The following is a 13,299-nucleotide window of genomic DNA, read 5'->3' as shown; positions in this document are numbered from 1 at the left end:
AGTACCCCTTGAACATAGAGTTTATTTCCTTGAACAGAGTTTATAGGAATTTACCTGGGCTCTTTCATGGTACTATTTACTTAGATTCTTTTAGGGTAGATTATAGACCTTCAGATTGACTTAGTCACTAGCTGCAGGGTGCCTAGGCAGTGGCTGCTGCTGTGTTGGGGTGCCCAAGGTACCCAATTGGAAGAGAAGTGGATGTGATGAGGCTTTAATCCATGTAATGGTTCTGATCTGATGCACAGCAAATACCTGGAAAAGTACTTTCAGAGATTTCTAAAGTATAGTAAATCCTGTGGGGCTGGGAGCAATGAAAATTGTCCATATAAAGCTGAGGTAAAGGAGGCGGCCACACAGGATGGCAAAGGGTACTCTGAGACTGACAATCATAAACTCTTCGAAAGCTCCAAAATTTGTAATCCCTAAAGCAGCCGGGAATCATTCATTTTGTATGAGAAAAAAAAAAAAAAAAGAACATGTACTTGGGGGAAAAAAAATCATTGGACAAAACAGCAACGATAAACTGCTTCTCAGATGAGAAAACAAAAACAGGCTGAGCGATGTGGACAGAACTAAAGACAGAAACTGAAGTGAGAAATCAGTAACTTAAAATAGGGAGGAAAAAGCTCCAGCCTTATTACAATAAAGCAAATTAAGAGCAGAGACAACAATTAATTCAACTGTCTTGGGCCATCCTATCATCTACTTGTTTCATTTGTGACTTCATGCATAGTTAAGCAGAGTCCTGATTGTCTCTAATCTTGCTTAATGGGACCAAGTGGAAATACTTTAATGTTTAATTCTTTTATAAGGCTTTTCTAAAATACAACATATTTCCATGAACAATGCTATTTTTGTAGTGAGAGCTATCCATTGCATAGATATGAGTAAAATTTTTGTTTAACTCTCAGGGGCATTTTTCATGCACTTTATTACCCTCACAGCTATTAAATTAGGTAATCTATCTCTTTCTTGGGAAAATATCGAGATTGTAAAATGTTGTGATGTATGAAAACCAGATCTAGGAAATACACTTCAAAAATGTAAAGTAGTCTAATGACTTTAACAATCCTATCCCCAACATGGGTGAATGCAAAGTATCAGAAGGGCAGTTGCAACAATGTGGCGTACATCATGAACACACCAGAAATCTTCCCATCATGCTCAGCGCCTGGATGGGATGAGACGCCAGTGCGCATTAAAGATGACTTGGCCTTGTAGTCCCAGGGGCAACTCCTGGAGGTATTTTTGGTTGCTACCATTTTAAGGGTAGGGAGATGAAGTGACCCTGGGAGCTCCTAGCAGGAATGACAGCCATCCTACAATATTCCAGACAAACCCCATGGTAGGCATGTTCCAGCCCTTCAACTCAACAGTTCTGGAGGTGAAAAGTCCTAGATGCACAACAGATCCCAAACAACACCTGCAAATGACTCATGGTTAAAGTATCCCTTATACTTTAGGAAGAAAAAGTCCTAAAATGTCCATTATATTTGGAAAGACAGTAGCCTTTTGATCTAGCCCACACTGCACTGCAGTTTGCTTTTGCTTTAGTTTCCTTACTTAGTGTAATATTCTCATTCTCTCTCTCTCTCTCTCTCTCTCTCTCTCTCTCTCTCTCTCTCTCTCTCTCTCTCTTTGTATTTTAGGGAAGGGTCTACAGGGTATTCAGGGACTCACTAGTAGATCAGAATCGTAGTGATTCGCCTGTTTACAGCCTTCCAAGAGCTGGGACTACAGGTGCGCGCCACCACGCTCAGTCTCAATTGCCATCTCAGCATGCCCTGGGGGCAGGGCCTGCATGGTAGGCCTGGGAATTGAACTCCCAGCCCCTGCACCTGCTTGCAGGCTCTTTAATCCACTGAGCTATTTGGCCAGCCCTACTTAGTGTAATTTTCAATTTACCTAACATTTATGCCACGCACCCTTCCTCTTAGGTGCTTTGCAAATCAGCTTACACTAATACCTCAGCTGGTTAGGTGCTGTCATTACCCCATTTTCATAAATGAGAACCCTGGGAACAGACAGAACCTGTCATCAGTGCCCACAGGCCTGTAGGGACAAGCCCAGGAGGGAAACCCAAGCTACTGGGCTTCACAGTCTGCCTTTAACCTCTGTGCCATGTTGCAATTGTGTTGCAAAGTCAAATCCTCTATTTTTCAAGTCCCTGCCACATTCTTCTGATTCCACTGCACCCTGGCAGATCCAGTAGTGTCAGTCATGCCTCTGCTTCTCCCCTTGCCTCTGTGGGGCTACCCTGGGTGACCCTGCCTGCCTTGGTTACTTTTCTCTCCTGGCTGAGGCAAAATACCTGACACCCCAAGTGAAAGGAGGAAAGGCTTATTGAGCTCACAGTTTGTGGAAGTTTCAGTCCACATCAGGTGGCTCCGAGGCAGGGTGACACGTGGCAGAGGGCAACAGTTCATGGTGGAGAAGACAGCAAAATCAGCAAGCAAGAGCAAAAAGGAGGAAGCAAGCCGCTTTCTGTCCTTTTATCTTAACCAGACTCCTGGGATTGGTGCAGTGCCAATCCACTCAGTGGACACATCCAGCTCAGCAGCAGTCACCCACCCTTCCCCCAGCACGCTAGTCCTAGCCTTGCACCATGAATCAGCCACACACTCGATATCCAGCCACTTCCGAAAAAGCCTGCTCCCCATGACTGCATGAAGCGTAGGCGGGCATCTAGACACGAAGCGTAACACTGCCCTCCTGGGGAGTCTGGAATGAGGACTCTGAAAGCCACACAGGCTCGAGAACCTTCCATGGAGGCTCCAAGACAGGCTCCCGAGTCTTCGAGGCATCTTCCAGGCATGATCTCTCATCCTGCCCGAAACCATCTGAGGTGGGAAACACAGCTCCACTTCCTACAACACCAAAGCTCAGAGTTGCCCAGCTTTGCAAAAGCGCCCCCAGCTAAGAAGGGCCACACACAGGACGTGCAGTCTTTGTATCAGGGAGGTGCAGCTCTTCGTTCATCAGCAGGCCAAAGGGAAAACACCCATCTCATATATAACATGAAACATGTAAAAGTAATCCAAAGCCATCTTCATGTCACTGAGGACAGATGGCAGTGTGACTTGATTGGGGTGACCACTGGGAATTTCCACGCACGGATGACTTGCTTAGTCTCCAGTGGGGCTTTCAGTTTGGATTTTAAGGAAAACCAAAGCAATTTGTTCTCAATATTTCCAAACTAGGAAATCTCATCCTCATTTCTTGCCTGGTTTCTCTTTAAAAAAAAGTCAGGTCAATCTGTAAACACATGATGGGTATATCTGTGCAACTCCGAATTGGGAAGTGGACACAGCCTCTGACAGCCAAGCCCCCGCATTCTGAAACATCACAGGCATCTGGCCACATGGCTGTAGAGCTCTTGCGGAGATTTAGGAAAGTAACCCATGCTGTGGTGGCCGACTGGCAAGCTGAAATAGATTTTTTTCTGGTACCAGGGATTGAGTTCAGGATCTCTGCACTGAGTTACATCCTCAACCTCTTAATTTTTTTCTTTGAGATAAGGTCTCAATGACACATGAAGTTGCCTAGCTGGGCCAAAACTTGTGATCCTCTTGCCTCAGCCTCCCACAGCTGGGATTATAGGCACAAGGCACCTTGCCTAGCCAGACTGCGGTCTTCAGTTACTAGACCCTCACGGTGCAGCTCCCCTTGCTGCGTTTGGCTTCTGCCCACCCAGCATTCCTGAGCATACAGAGCCTCCACATGCAGACGGAAAAGCGCTGCTGATTATTTTTAAGCAAAAGGTTGAAAATAACACCTGACAGAGTCCAGGCCTTCCAAAGACCAACTTTCTATCAGAGTCTTACTTGGGGTTGTTGCAGTGTCGCTCTTGAAACTTGACTCCTCCACCACAAGTTCGGGAACATTCTGACCACTTGGACCAGGTGGACCACTGACCATGGACGGGCCGTGGTCCGAGCTCCCCCAGCTTTACACACTGGCCTTGGCGACACCACTGTAGAAAGAACACGGCACGCTCCCTGTTAGAGCCGCTCTGGACAGCACAGGGAGAACAAACATATACACAGTAATGTAGAAAGACACCACGTGACACCCTCATTAGTCCCTGCCCTTGTCGGGTTAATGCTAACATACTCCAGGTCCACCACGTGCACTTGGACAGCCTGCCATCTAGAGAAGAGCCTCAGGCTTTGTGAGCCACCCAGGTAAATGCCACCCACCAGCCAAGAGAGGGTGGCAAAATTACAGTCACAGACAGGGCTACCTAAGGGACAGTTCAGGTAGGTCTCTTTCGCAAGCAAAAGCAGTTTTAAAGCTATCAACCAAGAATCGATCGTGTGAGTGATTTTTCTCATCACAAAAACAGATGCAATTATACACACATTTGATTTTTGTTTACGGCAGACATCCATAGAGTACTGGTCATGAAACCAAATACCTCAAAACCCTTTGGGTGTTTATATGAAAGGTCCCTCCTTCAGCCCTTCTTATGTCTGTGAGCTCTTGGAGCATCTTGGACGACTGAGATCTTAGTCTTTGATTGGCCCAGGATCTGTGTAAGGTACAGCGAGATGTCTTCTGGGCTAACCTTCCAATTTTAGTGTTTTGCAACAAATTCCAGGCCATGCTGGTCATCTCCCTCCTCGGGGGCTACATGAGCCCAGGGTGTCTTTTATTTTCCCTCCTGTGGTTCTTCTATTATGAGCAAGTTATGCATGGCTAAGCATAACTGTGTACTTTCCTAAAAGCCTCTGCAATTAGATATGAAGGGTTGGGTTTGGACCAGGCCAGATTTTGTTGAGGAGTGGGGCTTCAGTTACACAATGATGGGGAGATTGTTTTGACATTTAAATCTTCCCATTTCCCCCGTGATACATTTGGCTTTGTGGCTGCTGATTGTGTGGCTTCCTTACTAGCGTGCACTGCCTAGGCTAACACATCACTTCCGTTCACATTCCTGCCATGTGCTGATTAATTCCTCTGTCTTTCATTTTGCCCCCTGGATTAATTGCCAGTGCAGACACTGCATGAAATCCCATAACATTTTGGGAAATTTTGGCAAGGAGCAGATGGTCACTTGAGGAGTCTGTCTACAGAAGCATGCCTCTTCCCTCCCAGTAATCACGGGGTTCCACTGGGATGAGGTTGGGACTTAGACACCACCACCACCACCACAAATAATAATAATAATAATAATAATAATAATAATAATAATAATAATCGCCAGTAATGATGTCACCAGCAGCAGTTAGGTTGCTTCTGTCCTCAAAGTGGTGGGGAGAACTTCATATATAAAATCTCATATAATACTCGCAAGGTTTTCAGGAGTTGGATACTAGTTAAGCAGATGAGAGAACTTTGGTGGAGAAAATATTAATACACTAATGGTCACACAGCGAGCCAGATCTCTGCTTAAGAAGCGGAGACCGGATTGGACTCAGTAGCCAAAGCTCATAATGGGACTCCTATTTCTCATCTCAGAAGTATAGTACTGGTCAGTAGAGCTTAATGTTAATCTAATATCTTTGCTGGAAATGAGTGAGGGGTTTTTTTAGACTTGTTCTAATCAGTCAATTAAACAGACTATTTTAGGGTGCATCCTACACTGGCTTAGGCTGGCGACAGCTTGCCTTTCTCTGGCTCTTTAGTGTACCAAGCAGGAACACTGAAGAATTTACACAGACATGCAAGTAATCACATGCATATATAAATTCTACATATAAAAGTAAACATTAAATGGAATTTGCACTTGGACATGCAAACAATCACATGCATATATAAATTCTACATATGACAGTAGATATTAAGTATGAGCATATATATTTTTATCCATCTATTCACAGACCAAATTGAACTGTATTTTCTTGCACCAATACCTTCTGGTAGGCAACATGCAAAACCTTTCTTTTTGTTTTTGTGGTGGTGCCGGGTATCAAACTCAGGGCCTTGTGCATCTAAGGCAAGAATTTTACCACTGAGCCACAGCCCCAGCCCACAACCTCTTTTTCTTTGCGTCCATATCTTGAGATAAAAGTATATGGCTTTTATGTCCTCAAAGACTTATTAAGTATTCATAGCACACCCATCACTGAAGGACAAGAGGCCAGTGCAGCAAGGGGAAGGACACATTAGGCTTCTTCTGCTTACAGACACAACATACAGCAGGGGCTGTACTGCATCTGACATTCAGGGGAAACATGATGAAGTCAAGGCCTTGTCCCTCTTGGAGCTGATAGTGTAGTAGAGCCACTGCAGGCCCAGATGAAGGGAAAATCAGTGGAATTAATGGAGACAGACAGACAGACAGACAGACAATTACACTGGGATGATGATGGATTGAATCTACCAGAATGCTTTCTACTGAGGGTAATCTTACAGTGCAGGGCTTTCCCCTAGCATTTAATTTATAACCTAAGTTAGAGAATAACGGGAGAGGTGGTGGTAATATTAGGCTATTTGTTTTAAAACTTTGGGCTCAATTTATCTTTTGCTCCGCTTACCAAAGCCTAATGCATGTGCATTTAATCCTCATGGACCCAGATCCCTGATGCATTTATGTAAGAAACCTTAAACCTATGTTACGTTTTACTTATTCGCCTCATTTATATCAGTCTTTTCTTGTATTTATGTCAACACATCCCATGTTTAATGTTGCTGCTTTTTAAAAAGCCATTGATTCTCAAGTTGCATTTTTTAAGTTTTCAAGCTTCAAAAACAAAGGTGACTTGAACAGTGTTTATGTTTTCAGTGATTCCACTGATTCACTCTTTGTATCTCCACAACTACAATACTACTATTAGCATTTTTAGTGAGAATCCTAATGGTAATACCCTAGGACCAATATATCTGATTAAAATCTGTGCTTAACTCTCCAATTTCTAAAATGTTATCTTTGAAATAAGCCAATGTTTAAAATTAAACATCATGTGAAATCACATATAACACACTGAGCAAATGCTTTCACGAATATCAAGAAGCATCACTTGCTGATATCCATCGGCTGGCATGCATCTGGGGTTTGCTTCTATTTTTGGCCGCTTCATGAAAAGATACTCCTCTTATCCCATGGAATAACTTCTACATAGAGGTCAGTGCCCACCGGGCTGAACCCAGGCGCTGTAGGTACACACGTCATAGTTTAGGGTCTGGAGACTGATTAGTGCTTTGAGAGCATGCGCCGTGGAGACAGAGGCAAGGGCTTCTGGGTAGGCTTCCTGACTTGACTGTAAACGCTCAAAGGAGCATGTCTGGGTTACATTCATCTCTATCTCCCTACAAGTCCCTTGTGCTATACATCTAGTCCTCAAAATATCACTGAGGGACTGGATTGGCTTTCAGTGCCCCTTTCTTCTATATAGGCTTGAACTGCCAGGAGGAGGCAAACCCAGAGATCAGGGGCCTGCAAATGTCATCAGTTCCAGGAGCTCTGTCATGGTTTTTTAAATAAAGCTCCCCAAATCTGGACCATTTATGGGTACTTCCAGTTCAGCTTTCCTGTAGGGCTTTAAAACTGTGAAAGAGAGGAAGACAGAAACTAATACAGATGAGCGCTTAAATAGAAGGAGAAACCCTCGATCCTTCCACAGCAGTGTCACTGTAAGTGGTGGCCTCTGTGGGCCTGGCAGGAGCTCCCAGACAGCAGAGGTTTTGGTGTGGAGGGACAGTCACTTCACTGCTGCTGATGGGGAAAGCTGCTTCTAAGGCTTTTACCTAACATGTCCAGTTTAAGAGGCATAAGGTGCGATGAGACCTATTAGCTGAGTGAAACGGAGATATGTTGATTCAAACCCCCATCTTAAAAAAAAAAAAAAAAGGAAAGCAAAGGCAAAAAAAACCCTTACATAATTGAATTAGCTTTGTTACATTAGCATTCAGCACGTGATATAATGCTGGCTAACGTGAAGAGAAGGCAGACCCTGGACACTGTGTTTGAAGGTCCCTGTACAAGAAGTCTGCTTGGGTTCTATGCCTTGCAAATTTCCAGAGCTGAAAACCAACAGGTATGCAGTTTACCATACTGAAGCCACAAATGGTTCCTTCGGCTGCCGGCATAAACTTGGTCTCGCACCTGTGGCCCACTCGGTGGCACCAAAGGGACTTGCAAATGTCCTGAAAGGAAAGAAAGTGTTGATGAGGGTGACACGCCCAGAAAAATGGAAGTCCTTGAAGCTTTTAGACACTATTTATCCTGTGGGGTCACTGACATCAGACCAAGTGTTCAGGAAGAGGCAAACGCAGTGGAAAGCAGCAGAGGAGGCGCCTCTAGCAGCGCAGGAGCGCGAGGGTTCTGTGGCACCCGGCCACTCGTGGATTCCCAAGGGCTGGGGGGCAGCAACAGTTAATTTGGAGAAAACGTGGCATGGACCCAAGAGATCTGGCATCCATCTAGCAGAGCTGATCAAGACTGGAGTAAAGCAATGCGATTCAAATCATTATCCTAGAATTCCAGGATATCTGTCCCATGCACATACTGTACAGCCCAGTCGTGCTGCAGTTTGATCTGCTCTTAACTGCATTTTTCTCAGTTTCCATTGTGAAAAGTGATAAAATTAGTGCTGGATTCTAAATATCTGCTGCAAAGCACAAAATGATGTCATGCACTTTATGGAATGATCAGTTTGCCTGGTGTACACGGTTCTTCAGAATATTGGCTGGCGTCATCACCACTTTCTTTACCTTTATTATAATGTGCAATCACTTAACTTAATTCTCACCCTGATGTATGAGATTATTTTAATTGTCGTGGTAGACTGTGGCAGGCTGAATGATGGTCCCTAGGATGTTCACACCCTGCCCTCTGGGTTCTGTGAATAGTGGAAGCCACACCACAAAGGGCAGAGTTGACATTGAAGATGAAGCTGAATTTTCTAATCAAGTGACCTTCAGACCAAAAGACTGCCCTACATTTTTGAGGTGGGCCCAATGCAGTGTATAGTTGCAAGAGCTTGCATTCATTCATCCATTTATTTATTTACGTATTTATTATCTTTTTTTAAAAATTCAGGATCTTGTATCTGTGTATTCAAAGTGGTTAGGATAGATATATAGTTACATTCTCTTAATGAATAGAATGATTTATTCTAGTGGTGTTTGTAAATAGTGTCTCAAGTCTGCATCTTGTATAGCAATTAACCACTAGGAAGAGTATGTGCGGTGTGTTGGTTATTGAAACTGTACTACTGATTTGATTTGGAACTGTCTCATTGCTATCTGTTTATCAATAAAATTTTGAAAAAAAAATTCAGGATCTTGCTATGCAGTTCAGACTCCTGTGATCTTCCTGTCTCAGTGTTCCCAGCACTGGGGTTACAGGTGTGCACCTCCATGCTGTTTCAGCGGCCGGCAGAGTGTGCCCAGGGCTCTAGGGCAGCATGGCATGTCGTACTAGGGGTCAAACTCAGGTGCTTGCGCTTGCCAGGCAGGTGCTTAGACCACTGAGCTCTCTCTCCAACCCCTGCAAGAGATTTTAAGTGAGAAAGAGGATGCAGAAAAATCCCAGAGAGAGGGTGGCCTGGGGGAGAATGCAGGAGGATGCTGCTGATTCTAAAGATGCAGGACTGGGTCACACGCCAAGGAGTACAGGAAGCTTCTAAACCCTGTGCAGGACAAGAAAATAGCTTCTCCCCTATAGGTTCTAAAGGAACACAACCTCGCCGACACCTTCATTTCAGCCACTTCAAATGTTTACACCCAGACCTTTAGGGAAATAAACTGGTGTTATTTAAAGCCACAGTAAGTTCTTGGAAATGTATTACAATACCAATGAAAACCTAAACTCATGGAGAATTAATTAATTGATTAATCAAAAGTCACTTTGCTGAGGAAACAGAGCAAGCTCTTAGCAGCACTTTCAAAGCTGCAAGGTCAAGAGCTGGCAAGGAACAGTCGGGACCCAGACCGGCCCAGCTCTACAGCTGAGGTCCTTATCCACTATTCTGGAGCCCCATTTCCTACAAATGGGTGTTGGGAAGCTCCCTGGCATTCCTGGCCTTAGTTTCCCACCTATAAAGTAAGGGGACTGAACCAGGGAACTTCCAGCTCAAGGAGCTAAAGCTGCCGTGCTGCGCTCCATCGCCAGGGTAATGCCAGGAGACATCAGCCTACATCAAAGGGGCTCCATGTTCTGTGCTGCAAGCTTTTCGCTGAGGTAGAACTGTAAGCCACACATCTGAGAGAAAATGCTGGCAACAGAAGACAACATGACTTTTTGCGGACACCATGTAATTCTAGAACTCCCATTAACTAGATACTCATTTCCTTAAGAATTCCACTTAGTATCTTATCAAAATTTAGCAAGAACATTATTCATAATATGTCACACATTCAGAAAATCTTTTTGCTGGACTGAAAAAAAAACAGGGAACCCAGATGGATGCAGTGAATCTCATCTTATGGACTGTAAAATTCGTCCCTCCCAAAGAGAATCGAAGGATATTCATATCAGTGCTTAGAAACCCTGCCACCACCAGCAGCAGCAGCCGCAGCCTCAGACAGAAGTGCAGAGGCCACCGCCAAATCTCAAAGCTCACAAGACACAACAGACACATCCTTCCACGAAAGTGCTAGTTAGGTTAGCAAGAAGGATGAAGCAATATCCCATGTGAAGGGGTTCCCATTCTGCACCCAGGGGTGCAGAGGAGCTAACTAATATAGAATAGAGTCCAGGTCCAAGTGCGTAATGAGGTGGCCAGTCTTTGGAAAAGTTCAAGCCATACTACCAAAGCCTTCCTGAACCAGGTTTCTCTCCTCCTTAAAGCATGCCACGGCATGCTGTAATGCATGTCCACAGCCTATGTGGCTGCCTCCAAAGTGACCCTAGGGCAGAGCAAAGAAAGGAGGCTCCATGCCACGGCCTGAGCCAGGCCACAGGGCCGAGAGGAAGGCTGATTGGAGAGGGCCAGGGAAATAAAGCAAGGCAAAGCAAAGCAAAACAAAATGAAACACCAGGATTGCAGAGTGAAACAAGACAGGCTGTATGAACATGTTATTTCTTCTGTGGTGAAGTGCAGAAGTCAAACGTAATTATAGCCAGCTACATGCGCTGATGACCAGGAAGCCCTCTGAGAAAGCTCCCTTTCAAAGTAAACACAAGGGGGGTGCACTTCTTTGCTTGTACCTCCCTCTTTTTTCTTCAGCACATTCAATCAACTTCTTATCTATAATTACCTGGACTTAAGTCATAATTTAAGGACAAAAGAAAAAAACTATACAGACCCCGAGGTCTCATATTGCCTGGACTTGATTTGTCTGATGGAGACCACGTTTTTAAGTCAAGAGACTCCACACTGTCCACTCTCCATCCTGTCACTCACTGACCATGTCCTCTGATAAAGGATACATCCTGCAGGTCCTTCAGATAAAGCCTGTCATGCCAAAAATGTTCATGATATCTGAAAATCAAATTTTACAAAGCATCCCCAACTTAACACATTCAACCTAAAATTCCTCATCAGTCCCCTACAGCTTTTTGAAGCTTCCCTGTCCCACTTCATCCCCCCTCCAGTTTCTCATCTCTCAGCCTCCAAATCCTACAGTCATCTTTGGCATCTCTCTGCATCATTTTCCATTAGAAAATCTGCCAGCAGATCATGTAATCATACTGATTCTGCCTTGAGAATGGCTCTAGAATGTGAACAATCAGCACCATACCCAGTGCTACCACCTTGCTGAACGCCACCTGTGAGCTGGCTTACTGCCACCCCTACCCTCACCCCAAGCCTACATGTTTTGCTTTCCCCTATTCCTCTTCAATTTATTCTCAACTAAGCACTGCCCAATATGGCTGGCTGTAGCCTCAGGTGACTTCTTACTAAATTGGAATTTAGATTACTTACATGTCAATTAAAAATGCACTTTCTCTCTCACATTAGCTCATGCTCCTAAGAGTGAGATGTGATGAGTGGCTACCATCCTACATGGCAGGGAGTGCTGCTATCACTACAGAAAGTTTGACGACAGAGCGCTGAGCTAGGAGGATCCTTTCACATCAGGCCAGCTAGCTCATGTTGCATCCCTGCTCAAAATCATGTAGTGGCACCACGCTTTACTGACAGAAAAATGCGAGGTCCTTTAGTCAGCCACAAGTCCTTGGGTCCCCTTTATCTTTCTGACCTTGCGTCCCCCATCTCACCCCTACTTGCTCTGTAGTCTCTGTGTTGTCTTCACATTGCTCTGTAAATGCCTCCTTGTGCTCCAACCATTGGCCTCTGGACTTCCCAACTATCTGGACAACTATTTTTTTTTAACCTCCTTCAAGGCTTTCCCTAAATTTCACCCCTTATGGCCACATTATTAAAAATCTAGGGCCGGGGAGATGGCTCAGTGGGCCGGGGAGATGGCTCAGTGGGCCGGGGAGATGGCTCAGTAGGGCTGGGGAGATGGTTCAGTAGGGCCGGGGAGATGGCTCAGTAGGGCCGGGGAGATGGCTCAGTAGGGCCGGGGAGATGGCTCAGTGGAATAAGTGCTTTCCTGGCAAGCGCAAGGGCCTGAGTTCAATCCCCGGATCCGCAAAAAAAAAAAAAAATCTAATCACCCAGCACCTAATAAGCTCCCAAGTTTTCCTTCCTACTCTATACTTCGTTAACCCTTGCATTTCTACATGTTTAAGGTTCTTTTCCCCCGAAACATCAGTGCTACCCAGGGAAGGGCCTTTGCTTTTTTCTCTGTTGCATTTTTAGAATCTAGAAAGTACCCTTCTACAAAGCAGGCTGCCACAAATACTGTGCAGTCAATTGGCCTATGAATGAAAAGTATTGACTTTATAGTTATAAATCATCTTCACTAATAAAGACCATAAAGTCCTTAAGAAAAGTTTGTAATTAAAACAGAGAAAAGAATCTGACAAAGTGTTTTAAAAGTTGAGTGGTGATGCAAAGAACTTTGCCTAAATTCCTGTTCTGCATCTTCATGATGACCTAGTAAGGTACAAATACTTTCCCCAGCACATTCCTAGGAAAGCTGACACTCCGGAGGAGCTACACAAGCCCCTCAGTTGCCTTCAGCAGGTAAGTCTCTGGCTGACCTGGATATAAACCCACTGTGTTTAACCTCACTGTGCAAGCTCTTAAACTAAGCACTCATTCCAAAGCAATGGTTAACAATTAAAAAGTAACAATCAACAGGAATTATCACCAGTACCATTTTTAAAATAAAGATTACTGAGCTATAATTTACTACCATAATATGCACCCATTTTAAGCATTTTTTTTTTTTTACAAAATATGCACACCACTGCAGAGACTTTATAATTAAGGAGAACATTCACCCCAAAATTCCCCCCGGAGGCAACCACTGCTCTGATATCCATCACCATGAATT

At 44.5% G+C, this 13,299-nt stretch overlaps 1 protein-coding gene across 1 annotated transcript in view; it reads right to left on the bottom strand.

Annotated features, from left to right (window-relative positions):
• Adamts18 (ADAM metallopeptidase with thrombospondin type 1 motif 18) overlaps window positions 1-13,299 on the bottom strand; it is a 152,391-nt gene that overhangs the window by 49,610 nt on the left and 89,482 nt on the right. Inside the window, exons 11-12 of the mRNA XM_004625771.1 lie at window positions 7,996-8,091; window positions 3,828-3,976 (exon numbers count right to left, since the gene is read on the bottom strand). Coding sequence (XP_004625828.1) covers window positions 3,828-3,976; window positions 7,996-8,091 — 245 coding nt within the window. The remainder of the gene's footprint in view (window positions 1-3,827; window positions 3,977-7,995; window positions 8,092-13,299) is intronic.

This window comes from Octodon degus, unplaced genomic scaffold (assembly GCF_000260255.1).
Source record: "Octodon degus isolate 3935 unplaced genomic scaffold, OctDeg1.0 scaffold00011, whole genome shotgun sequence".
Lineage (NCBI taxonomy): Eukaryota > Metazoa > Chordata > Mammalia > Rodentia > Octodontidae > Octodon > Octodon degus.
The sequence above is the reverse complement of the archived record's forward strand: the minus strand, read 5'-3'. Positions and strand labels throughout refer to the sequence as shown.